The sequence below is a fragment of the Lepisma saccharinum genome, chromosome 26 (assembly GCF_977018435.1).
Source record: "Lepisma saccharinum chromosome 26, izLepSacc3.1, whole genome shotgun sequence".
Lineage (NCBI taxonomy): Eukaryota > Metazoa > Arthropoda > Insecta > Zygentoma > Lepismatidae > Lepisma > Lepisma saccharinum.
In genome coordinates, this window is record NC_139254.1 from 1,373,394 (window position 1) to 1,386,362 (window position 12,969).

At 37.6% G+C, this 12,969-nt stretch overlaps 1 protein-coding gene across 1 annotated transcript in view; it reads right to left on the bottom strand.

Moving 5' to 3' along the window:
• The window catches only part of LOC145979479 (nardilysin-like), a 101,913-nt gene that overhangs the window by 36,199 nt on the left and 52,745 nt on the right, over positions 1-12,969 (bottom strand). Inside the window, exons 14-15 of the mRNA XM_083112398.1 lie at positions 6,676-6,910; positions 4,083-4,226 (exon numbers count right to left, since the gene is read on the bottom strand). Of these exons, the coding sequence (XP_082968524.1) occupies positions 4,083-4,226; positions 6,676-6,910 (379 nt within the window). The remainder of the gene's footprint in view (positions 1-4,082; positions 4,227-6,675; positions 6,911-12,969) is intronic.

Here is a 12,969-nt window from a genome sequence, read left to right on the forward strand (position 1 = left end):
CAAAGCGGAGATCTTGACGACGTGACGACGCAGTTCAACAACATACAGTTCGACATGCCAGATTTCGTCGTAGTGCTCTTTCAGACCGGGAGGGACAAGAATCAGGAAAAAGATTCCAGCAAGTTCGACGACTGCAAGATCAAGAACGTTTATCTGAAGAACGGACGCAACGAAGTGTTCCCGCGCGAGAATTACAACCTCGACGTGACCAAAAACGATTACCTCAAACTTTACGAAGCTTACACAGCTTACAAACGCGTGACCGAGGGAAGCGTGGACATGTACTACACGCCCAGCGAGTTCAAAGCACGGAGACCCATGACCGTCATCAACACATCTAAGAGGAAGAAGGTTGTGGTCAACGATCGAACCAACATCAAGGTCGTCTGCGAGTTCCACGATGCCTTGCCCGAGGATACCCTATGCAGTGTCATCCTGATTGCAGAGAAGTCCTTCGCCTACGACGTGAAGAACGAGAGGATCACATAGCAGTTTTAACAAGTTTTTAACATCTTTTCTTGCACAATAAGAAATTTTCTGCACTAGCACAATCAGTTACAATGGCACAATACGAATTTCACTAGTTCAGATCAGTTACAAATGTCAATTTCATTAGTTATCAGTTACAATATCTTTTTTTGCACTATAGCACGAGACAATCAGAAAATTTGCACAAAAAAATTTGTTGTTGTTTTTTACACGTGAAAATTAACAATAAAATTTCTTTTTTTATCGTTTCAGATGCTGTCGAAACATCAAAAACACATACACACACACTAGAAAAAAGCATGCAACTTTATTTGTAACACGCACATATTCTCCATCTTCATCAAGAAAATATTATAATAAACATAATTATTTTTATTTATATCTCACAATAAAACTCTATATCCAAAAATATCACAACATCAAATAACACTAGAGTCGTTAGTACACGTTGCATGCATTACGGAGGTCCTCTGTAGGGTTTCATGGAAGTTTGGGGGAAAAAAAAAACACGTGAAACTCTACAGAGGTGCGGTAATCTATAACCGCAGCCATTAGAAAACTTTTACATTTTTGGTTGGGCGAGGTTATAGGGGCCAGGCCTCCTAAAAAAAAAATAATTATTATTTTGTTTGTTTGTTTGTGTTACAATACATACGCGCGTGCGCGCGTGTGTGTGTGTGTGCGCGTGTGTGTGTGTGTGTGTGCGCGGCACATCGTTCCCCCGAGAGAGAAAAAGGTTTACAAAGGTCGCGATATACAAACATTGGTCCCCGGGAGTTGGAAAATTACGATATGGCGCATTCGCTCATTACCGTTCCCAGCTATAAGTTTTTCTCTCTCTCTAGCCCTTGCCAACTAAAAAAAGTGTAGGTAGGAGTTGGCAGCACTGCGAGAAAATAGAGATCGTGCCTTACAAGAAAAAACCATTAAGGCGATTTTTATTTGATGACGTTGAACCCGTGTAGTGTTCCTATCCATCCATCTCTCTCTTTTACGGCAGTGCCGGCTCTCTTTGTTTAGTATATGTAGGTTGGCAAAAATTGCTTTATGCACTGTAAAGCAAACCTCAAGCAAAGTTGCCAGCCCCTTGCTTTAGGTTAGGTTAGACAAAAAAAAGCTGTAGGTAGGCTGTCGGCTGTTTAACTCTTCCCTCTCTCTCTCCTCTCTCTTTTTTGTAAAAAACTATGGCAAAAGTACCAGTAGGTTGGCAACCTTGCTTTATGCACTGTAAAACAAGCCTCAAGCAAGGTTGCCAGCTTCTTGCTTGAGGCTAGGTTAGACCAAAAACCTTGGTGATTTTTTCGAGTAAAATGTTGGTAATACTGCGAGTCCCATTTTCGGTTGCAGAACTCTCAAGCAAGGTTGCCAGCTTCTTACTTTAGGTTAGGTTAGACCAAGACAAAAACCTTGGTGATTTTTTTCGAGTAAGATGTTGGCAACACTGCGAGTCCCATTTTCGGTTGCAGAACTCTCAAGCAAAATTGCCAGCTCCTTGCTTTAGGTTAGATTAGACCAAGAACTTTGGTGATTTTTTTTCGAGTAAAATGTTGGCAACACTGCGAGCCTCACCGAGCCTCACTTCCGGTTTTCTGAACTCTCAAGCAAAGTTGCCAACTCCTTGCTGTTTTAGGTTAGGTTAGACCAAAAACCTTGGTGATTTTTTCGAATAAGCGGTTGGCAACACTGCGAGCCCCACCGAGCTCCACCGAGCTCCACTTTCGGGCGCAGAACCCGTGCACCTGCACTACTCATGTTATCAGATTGCCTTCTCGTAGTGATTGTTGTACGATAAACAAAAGCCACTTGGCTTTAAAATAAAACCAGGCCACTGCTCGATGTTGCATTCAGAAAATGAAGTCATTCGTCCTGAACTTTCTCTTCGTTATAAACCTTAACGTGCATGTGTAACACTACAGTTTACGATCCGCGCACCGCATGCATTTTCAAAGACCGGATTAAATCAATTGAACCACTAATAAACTGATATAATATGAGCCGGCACAGTCACTCTGCACAGTAAAAATTATTTGTCATATTTGTTTTAGCTTAATTTTGCTGATTTGGCACCACTGGTACTCTCAAGTGTGGTGGGGAGGATGACGTAATAGGAAGTGCTCCGCAGCGATCTGCACATATTGGGACTTAACTTGTCAGATTATATGAATGAGTAGTGTAACCTGGTCACTGAAACCTACAACAACAACTGGGGGTTCGTCGGCAGGTGGGAGTGAGCCTGGCAGTCGGTAGTAAGCTCTGACCCTCACGAGCTGTTGCGCCACGAGTTAATACTTTAAGTAAGCTTAATAATACAGTTGAACCAATAGCAGTCAATGTTATGCAATTGAAACAATTGATAGTAGTTCAGAATATTTATAATACAAGATTAATACATAGTTTTTCATTACAACTATACCATATCATTCTATGAGAGTTTTCTTTTAAAATATTCAAAATTTCACAGAATGTAATTATCAAACGAAGGGCTCCAGGGAAAGAAGGGGGGGAGTAAAATGTGGTAAGTGACATTTTGGTCATTATTGAGTTCATTAAGAAGAAAAGTTATTAGAAGCTAACTGTAGATATTTTTTGTTGTTGTGTTTACAAATTTCAGGAACGTTCAATGAGTCCAATGCAAACTCCATGATATGGCAATTATACATGAGAATTGAAGGATGGGTCTTTTTACTTTGTAACACAATAATGACCAGAGATATCACTTACCATGTTTTCCCCCCAAGCCCATCAAATATTACCTTACGTAACTCATTTAGATTTGATTGATTGAATTGGTGTTTTAAGTCCACTTTATGCACAGTAAGGCTAATTGTGACTGGCCCTACAGTTTACAGTGGGATCAGAACCACTATGTGCCTCCACTGGGTATCGAACCCAGGACACCTTGATTACAGGGCAACGACGCTACCACTGTGCCATCGGGGAGGCCCGTAACTCATTTAGAATTGGTCCCTTATATTAAAAGAGCAACAAAACTTAAGAATATTTGAAAATAAAATCCTTAGAAAAATATTTGGACCTAAAAGGGATGAGGAGACAGGTCAGTGGAGAAGATTACATGATTTAGAACTGCATAATTTGCATTCTTGTCTGGATATTATTAGAATAATGAAATTAATAAGACGTAGGTGGGCAGGCCATGTGGCACGAATGGGAGACGAAAGAAGAGCTTACAATCTTCTTGTGGGGAAACCTGATGGTAAGAGACCTTTAGGAAGGCCCAAGATGAAGATGGAGGGATAAAGTTGAAATGGACCTGAAGGAAATGGGTAAGGATGGAAAAGATTGGATTGATCTTGCCCAGGATAGGAACAGATGGAAAGCTTGTGTTGCTGTAGCCATAGACCTTCGGGTTTAAGAAGGCTAGAGAGTTAGTTAGTTAGTATTAAAAAATGGCACAAAATTTATGTCTCATATCATAAACATGATGGCAACTTATTAGCATTTATATTACAAAGATCATTAATATATTATTAAAATACTAAACTGCAAGATGTGTGAATATATTATGCTGTACAAATTATTTGCTACTATCAATGCAACTGGCTACAGTGTAAATGTAGATTCAGATGTCTTACCAGGATGAGCTCCAAAATGCACATGTCCCTCATGGTCACTGGCCCAAACTGGTAGTAGTTGGTGATGACAGAATTTGAGTCTGCAGCGTTGAAGGACTGGATTCTAAGGCAAGATTCACCATGAGGCACCTGGACCACTCGCATCTAGGAAATACATCACCGATAATGAAGCATTAATTTGAAGAATAAGTACATGGAATGGCCTATAGCAATCTGTTAAATGACATTGATTGAACATGGACATTCATTTTCTGTTACCAGGATGATTATTCTAGCAACGTTAAAATTCCACCCAAGCATTTTCAAATATACAGGGTGTTTCATAAAGGACTTTACAACTTTGTAATGATATATAAATTTATTCACACAACTTACAGAGGTGGTTTTGGTATAATTTTGTAGCAAAATACATCACGTTTTTACCCTATAAGTCAGTAAGGTTCAATGTGACTTCCATTGCTAATTTGGCAGACATCCCATCTGAAGTCGATTTCTTGCCAAACCCACTAGAGCATGTCAGGCGTAGATTCTTGCTTTGAGATCAGCGAGTGTAGCAGGTAGGGCTGGTCTGAAAACTTTATCCTTGATAAATCCCCAGAAATAAAAATCAAGAGGTGTCAGGTCTGGTGAACGAGGTGGCCATACAATAGGTTCACCTCGACCTATCCACTGATTTGGAAAGCAGTTGCTGAGGAAATCCCGGAGGTATCGTTGAGGTACTGCGGCGGTGCGACATCGTGCTGGAAGTGAATTTGCAAACTCTGCAAACACTCGCTACAAACCAGTGAAGGCAGCAATTTTGGTACAACTGTCGCTTGCACTAGCGGTGGTGTGACTCGGAACTATGCTACTATGTGAGTAAAACTTGATGATTATATATAATTACAAAGTTGTAAAGTCCTTTATGAAACACCCTGTATTTACAGATTACTGTACAATGTTCTAAGTTATTTAAATACATTTCCAGTATATTTTTGGAGTGAAATTACCACAGCCACTGGAAAGAAAGAAGGAAGAGAGGAAAGAAAATAAGGAAGAAAGAATGATGGAAAACACAAAGAAAGAAAGAAGGAGAGAGAGAGAAAGATTGCAAATTTCAAGAGTACTTCTTGTACAAATATATAATAATTCCAAGGAACCCAAAAACTGAATTTACTCACCTAACAATTTCAGTGACTCAACAACATCCTGTGAACGGCGACAGTCGATGAAATTGATAAACAAATAAATCAAGTTTCTTTTTTCTTCACAAAAGTTACATGAGTTGTTACATATACCGGGTGTGGCAGAATGAAGTCCCACATTTGAAAGGTGAATAAAAAAGGTACATAAAAAACATTTTTATTTTTTTATTTCTGAATAGTACATGTAATAAGGTTGCATTTCCTTAGGATTTAAAAATTATGTCGTGCAAATGGCGGCCACCATGGGCTATACACATCCGAAGTCGTTCCTTGAAGTTCCGCATCACTCTCTAAAGCATATCTCGACGAATAGTGGCGATTTCTTCTATCGTCTCCTTAAGATGTTCGAGAGTTTGAGGCTGATGTTTGCAGACCTGAGCTTTGAGGTAGCCCCACAAAAAGAAATCCCAGGGGCTCAGATCAGGGGAGCGAGGTGGCCACTCAATTACGCACTGTAACAAAATCAGATGTCCAGGAAGTATTCCTTGCAAAATGGCAGGGGAGCGACGACTAGTGTGGGATGTAGCCTCATCCTGCTGAAACCAAGTGCTCTGGATCATGTTCTTGAAATCTGCCACTTGGGCCTGGAAAAAGTTCTGGGACATGCTACAATAGCGGTCGGAAGTCACAGTTACGGTGAACTCACCCTCTTAAAAAAAAAAAAGGGCACCACAATGCGCAACCTGGACACCGCCCACCACACAGTCACTTTCGGGCTCTGAAGAGCTCTTTTGTGGAGCATTCGGGGGTTTTGTGGAGCCCAGTAACAAAAATTCTGCTTGTTGACTGTTCCAGAAAGATGGAAATGGGCTTCGTCGCTGCTCCACACAATAGCATCGGGAGGCACAGCTGCAAGAATTCCCTGACACAAATTTCTCTGTCTTTCCCAGTCCTGCTGACTTAATTCCTGTGCAATCATCATTTTCTACGGGTGGAAATGCAGGTCCGAGTGAAAAATTCGCCTCACAGAACGAACAGAAATCCCAAGTGCAGCAAAATATTTTTGAGCCGAACGCCTTGGAGACTGCTCTATAGATGCTCTGATGGCAGCGATGTTTTCAGGCATTCTAATGCTCCTTGGACGGCCAGCTGGTTTTCTCGGTAATACAGAATGAGTTGCCTTAAATTTGCGATCCTTTTCAGTATCATTTTTATCATTTTCTGAGCTGGAACTGCCGCGTTCGGATTTAGATGGAAGAGAGTAAGACACGTTGTTCACCTGACCAAGGCATGGTGTCTACTGGCAAACCTTATCGCCCACCCGAGCGAATGAGACCCACCCGAGCGAATGAGACCCACCCCCTCTACCTATGCCTCAGCATTGTCAGTGACCTTGTGAAACATGGGACTCCATTCTGCCGCACCTTGTATGTGTATAAAACATGAATTTAAAGTCGTCAAATACTCACTTCTGGCAGTGATGTGGAAACCGAGGAGTCGCACTGGAAAACAGTCTTCAAAATGTTAAATGCATTTACGGCCTGCTTGTCAGACACGTTCCCCTGGATGAGGCACTGGACATACACCTGGCGCAGGAATCTGTTCATGAACGTCAGAAGCTTGTTGATGGTCACGTTGTGCAGGGCTTTGTGCTTCTCAATCGTCATCCAATGCACCTTCATAAGAACTGTCATCCGAGAATCCCTACAATGCAAAATATGAATACAGTGGAACCTCGATTTTATGTTTTTCAGGGGACCAAGCTGAAAAAACTTAAAATGTAAAATTTGGGAAGATCTTGTAACATTTAGGTATGTTGCGGCCATCAAGATAGAATGTATAACTAGAGCCATATATTTGTGGTAAATAAAAAAGCAACATTTTGGTACGAAAACTAAGTCAATTCCAGATTCAAAAGCGGTAAATAAAATAAAATTTCGCTATTATAGGGGTGAAAAAGCAGTATATATAAATTTACATTTTGGTTTTAAAAATGTGAATATAATCCCAAATTTGATTTAAAAGCTGCACTTACTACACAAAAGAAACATATCCATTCTAGTAGCACATTTATGTCGTTACCAGAGTATTAAATTTATTCCTGTATAAAGGGGTCCATTTTTGCTTCTCAAATATTTACAGCAGAATTAATCAATTTTCCGTAGATTGCATAACTCAAAGGATAATTCACACTTCAGAAAGTGTCGCATCGGTAAATAAAAACTAAATTTTGTGTTTAGGAGTCTATTTCGCATTTTGCAGTTCACTTCACATCATTTCGTGAATAAACAGGGTAGGAAAATGCACATCTCACCTTTCAGAAACATGAAAAATTAACATTACAATGTGTTATTTCAAATTTCGTGTTTTGGTCAAAAATGAAATATGCATGCCTCTATGTATAACAGTTAGAGCCACATATTTAAGATGAATAAAAGATCGAGATTTTCGTACAAAAATTGGCCACATTTTAGGATGTAACGCAGCATATAAAATGTTATTTCAGTGCTAAAATGGTGAACGTAACTAACTAACTCTCTAGCCTTCTTAAACCCGAAGGTTCATGACTGCAGCAACACAGGCCTTCCATCTGTCCCTATCTTGAGCAAGATCTATATACTCTTTCCCATCCCTACCGATTTCCTTTAGGTCCATCTCAACGTTGTCCCTCCATCTTCGTCTTGGCCTTCCTACAGGTCTCTTACCATCTGGTTTCCCAACAAGAATCCTGTAAACTCCTCTTTCCTCTCCCATTCGTGCCACATGGCCTGCCCACCTAAGTCTTCTTGATTTAATTATTCTAATAATATCTGGACATGAATACAAATTATGTAGTTCTAAATTATGTAACCTTCTCCACTCACCTGTCTCCTCATCCCTTTTAGGTCCAAAGATTTTCCTAAGGATCTCATTTTCAAATACTATCAATTTATGTTCCTCTTTCAATGTAAGGGACCAAGTTTCACACCCATATAATACTACAGGCAAAATTACTGTTTTGTATATTTTAACTTTTAGTTTCTTAAGATATTAAACGAGAAGACAAAAGTTTATGAAGAGAGAAGTAACATGCATTTCCTGAATTAAGCCTACTTTTTATTTCCTCTTTAATATAATTTTCATTTGTTAATATTACTCCTAAATATTTGAATTTGGAAACTGGTTCAAACGAGTTGTTATCAATAATTAGATTTTGATTATTACCTAACACTTGGTTTCCGCCTGTAAGCATATATTTAGTTTTCTCTTTGTTAACTTCCAAACCTATCTCTTTAGCAGTTTTGAAAAATATTTTAGCATTATTCTTAATTGTATTCACATCATCCCCCAGTAAGTCTACGTCATCTGCACATGCTAACAACTGAGTCACACCATTTAATTTTAGTCCTTCTTTAGTTTCTCTTACCTTCCTTACAGCATATTCTAAGGCAAAATTAAAGAGCAATGGAGATAATGCATCTCCTTGTTTTAACCCATCATGAATTGTAAATTTGTCAGACATATTATTACCCACACGAATTTTACTTTCTGTTTCACTGGTGCATATTTTTATCATACTAACAAGCTTCTTAGGTATTCCAAACTCTACTAATATATTATATAATTTATCTCTTTTGACCGAATCATATGCTTTTTTGAAATCAATGAATAGCTGATGGACATTTTGATTATATTCCCACTTTTTTTCAAGTGTCTGTCTGATGTGAAAAATTTGATCTGTAGTTGATCTGTTACGTTTAAATCCACATTGATAATCACCTATAATTTCATTAGCATATGGGGTTAGTCTTGTTAAAAGAATGTTAGACAATATTTTGTATGTTGTTGAGAGAAGAGAAATTCCACGGTAATTATTGCAGTTCATTTTATCACCTTTCTTAAACACAGGAACAATTATGGATTCTTTCCACTGTTGAGGGATTTCTTCTTTATTCCATATTAAACAAATTAATTTATGAATTTGACATATTAATGAATTTCCACCATATTTAATTAACTCAGCTGGTATAAAATCAATGCCAGGTGCTTTGTTATTCTTTAGCCTTTTAATAGCATCTTTAACTTCAGTCAAGTTAGGTTCTGGAACTAAAGGTTCTGCTGTGTGTACTTCATTTACTTCTGATTTATCTCCTACATGGACATTTAAAAGGTCATTAAAGTAGTTCTTCCATCTATTTAGAATATCGCATGGGTCAGCTAGAAAATCACCATCTTTATCTTTTATCAAGTTTACTTTAGGTTGCCACCCCTTTCTAAATTCATTTACACCTTTATATAAATCTCTGATATTTTTATTTTTGCTGTTTATTTCAATTTCGTTAATTTTGCTTTTCAAGTAATCTCTTTTTTTAATTCTATACGTGCGGTTAACTTCTCGCTTTATTCTATTATAATTGTTTAGATTTGTATCATCAGAGTTATTTAACCACCTAAGTCTAGCCTGATTTCTTATTTCTATTAGATTATGACATTCATTATCAAACCATGGCTTACTTTTTCTTGGTTTATGGTATCCTATACTTTCTTTAGCTGCTGATTCTATTGCATTACGTATGTGCTCCCAATTCTTATTTACGTCTGTTTCATATATATTTTCATCATCATTTAAATCCTGCAAAACATCAAATCTATTTGACAGTTTAATTTGGTAATCTTTCTTAATTCTTTCATCAGCAAACTTTCCTGTATCAAATTTTAGAACTTTTAGATTTTGTTGCTTATGATTTATCACTGAGAGTCTTTCTCTTAATTTAGCAATTACTAAATAATGGTCACTGGCACAGTCAGCACCTCTATGTGTACGAACGTCAATTATACTAGTATGCCTTCTCTTATCAATGAGAATATGATCTATCTGATTATGAGTTTTACCATCTGGAGAAGACCTGGTATATTTATGGATATCTTTATGTTTAAAAGTGGTACTTTTCACAATTAAATTCTTTGAGGTTGCAAAAGTAATCAATCTTATACCATTATCATTACTTAATTCATTAAGACTTTCTTTACCAATCGTGGGTTTAAATGTCTATTCTTTGCCAATCTGTGCATTACAGTCACCTAACAGAATTTTCATATCATACTGAGAAAATTTATCAAAGATCTGTTCTAACTCTGCATAAAAATCATCTTTAGTATTATCATCTTTATCTTCCGTTGGTGCATGTATGTTTATTAAAATAATTTTACACCACCTACCCTGTAAAACTGCATATGATATCCTATCATTAATAAATTCTACTGTTTTAAGAGCCGAGATAATTCTATTATTTATGAAAAAGCCTGTTCCAAAATTATGATTTTCAGTACCACCATAGAAAAAAGTAATTTTTAGTTTTACAGTTCCCTTCTCCTGGCCACCTAACTTCCTGGACAGCTACTACATCTAATTTATACTTAACTATCTCATTAACTGTACACTGAAATGCCCCAGGCCGGTAAAGGCTCAGAACATTCCAGGTGCCTAATTTAATATCCTTATTCCTAACGTAGATCTTATCCTTAGTCCAGGGAACGTAACTAAATTTGATTTTAAAATCTACACTTATTATAAACATTTCCCTTCTAATAGCACATTTATGTAGTTATCACAGTATTAAGTTTATTCCTGTGTAAAGGAGTCCATTTTTGCTTCTCAAATATTTATAGCAGAATTAATCAATTTTCCATGAATTGCATAACTCTCAGGATAATTCAGACTTCGAAAAGTGACATGTCCGTAAAGAGACCTCTAAATTTCGTGTTTAAGAGTTATTTTCACATATTGCAGTTATTTGCGCATCATTTCGTGACAAAATATGGTAGGAAAAAGCACCTTACTCCTTTCAGAAACATGAAAAATGATCATTAAAGCAAAGTTATTTCACATTTCGGGTTTCCCTCAAAAACGATTGATTGATTTGGTGTTTTAAGTCCACTTTATGCACAGTAAGGCTAATCGGGACTGGACCTACAGTTTAAAGTGGGATCCGAACCACTTGTACCTCCACCGGGTATCGAACCTGGGACCCCTTGATTACAAGGTGACGACACTACCACTGCGCCATCGGGGAGGCCCTCCCTCAAAAACGAAATATGTTCCTAAGTGGAAAATGAAAAATCTGTGTTTTTACTCTATATTACTGGGTTAAATTGCAAGCCTGAAATGGAAGAATGAACATCATAACAGGAAAACTGCTACCCTGTTCTTAACTGAGCTGACTATCTTCAGGGTTGACATTTGTTTTGCAAAACCAAATTATTTGACTTCTCCAGGGTTTGCAGGTATTTTTTTAATAACTTTCCAGACCACTGTATAATGAATTAACATACTAATAACTTGGTCCACTCGGTAGGGCATATAACTGCCATGGGGGAAACCTTGGTTTGATTTCCAGGGTGTGATCTAAGGTAGTAATTTTTCCTAACTTGTATAAAAATGGTTCTGCGGTTCACCCAGCCTCTCAATGGGTACCTGAGGGCAACCAGGGTGGGTTAAGGTTGTTGGAGCATGATGCTGATCACATCACGTCTAAAATGGCCAAGACCATAAATATGTGGAGCCCTACCTCCATATTCCCTGTATGCGCCTTCATGTGCAGTGGGATGCACAAGTATTGCTCGGCAAATTTTCCGAGTCTATTTTCATTCATTCTTCTGTTGTATCCTACATGTTTCTAAGGACTGCACTTTTGTGTATGCTTGTGTAAAGGTTGTCAGCAGCTTGTTTGGTGTTTTGACACAAAACAAAAGAGAATAAAAATGGACAATTTGCTTGGTAATACTTATGCATCCCACTGTGCTATTACATTTCACTTTTTATTTTCAACTCCGCATGTTAATCAAACAAATAAAGTTTAGTCAACATTGATGAAAATAAATTTCAAAAATGAAATAGATCAATATTTGTCTAGAAAACATTCCCCACCCTAGTCATAACATACTTTATGGCTCATTTAACAATCCGAACATGAAACTCCACATCATAAACTGAGGTACAGGATGCTCTGAAAGTCACCTTCAGGGGTAATATGTCTTAGCTCAGCATTTAAGTGCTAAACCTAATTTCTTTCTTACACGCAAATAACTCAGTTTTTAATTAACACTCCTTGTGCACACAATGTTAATTTTGTTCTAATTTAGTGCACAGTGGCATTTCATTCCTTGTGCCTGAAAATACATCTACATATTAATTGTGCTAGTTGTAAACATTTCGCTAAACATCCCAATCTATGAATTTCAACAAACCAGTCATTACCAAGGCAATTGTCTGGAATAGTCAACCCATCCTAAAATCAATTAATGATGTTTTTCAGGTACATGCATTGTAAGCAATCATCACTTGCGCACTTCTGGTCCTCCTATTGGCCTGCAGGAATTTTGACTTCTTTCTTATCTTTCACCAGTTTGCAAATCCTCTGAGTGCCACAGTTCTGGATATACTATTAATATAAAATAGGGATGGGTCGATATGAAATTTTGGCCGATACCGATAAAGTACCAATATAAAATTTACCGATACCGATAAGCGATATTCTACCGATACGATATAAAATTAGAAATGGTCCTTGAAGAACCTGAAAGGTTCACTGACCTCTTTAATAAATGTGTGATTCCAGGTGACTGCAGTGCAAGATAAATTGCATATTTAGGCATTTACTTTTTTAGAAAGTAGGGCATGGATATTATCCATAAAAATTACAACAAAATGGCAGAATTTTGCACTAAATTATCAGATAATAATCGATATATCGGATCGGTAAAATAATCGGTAATTTTACCGA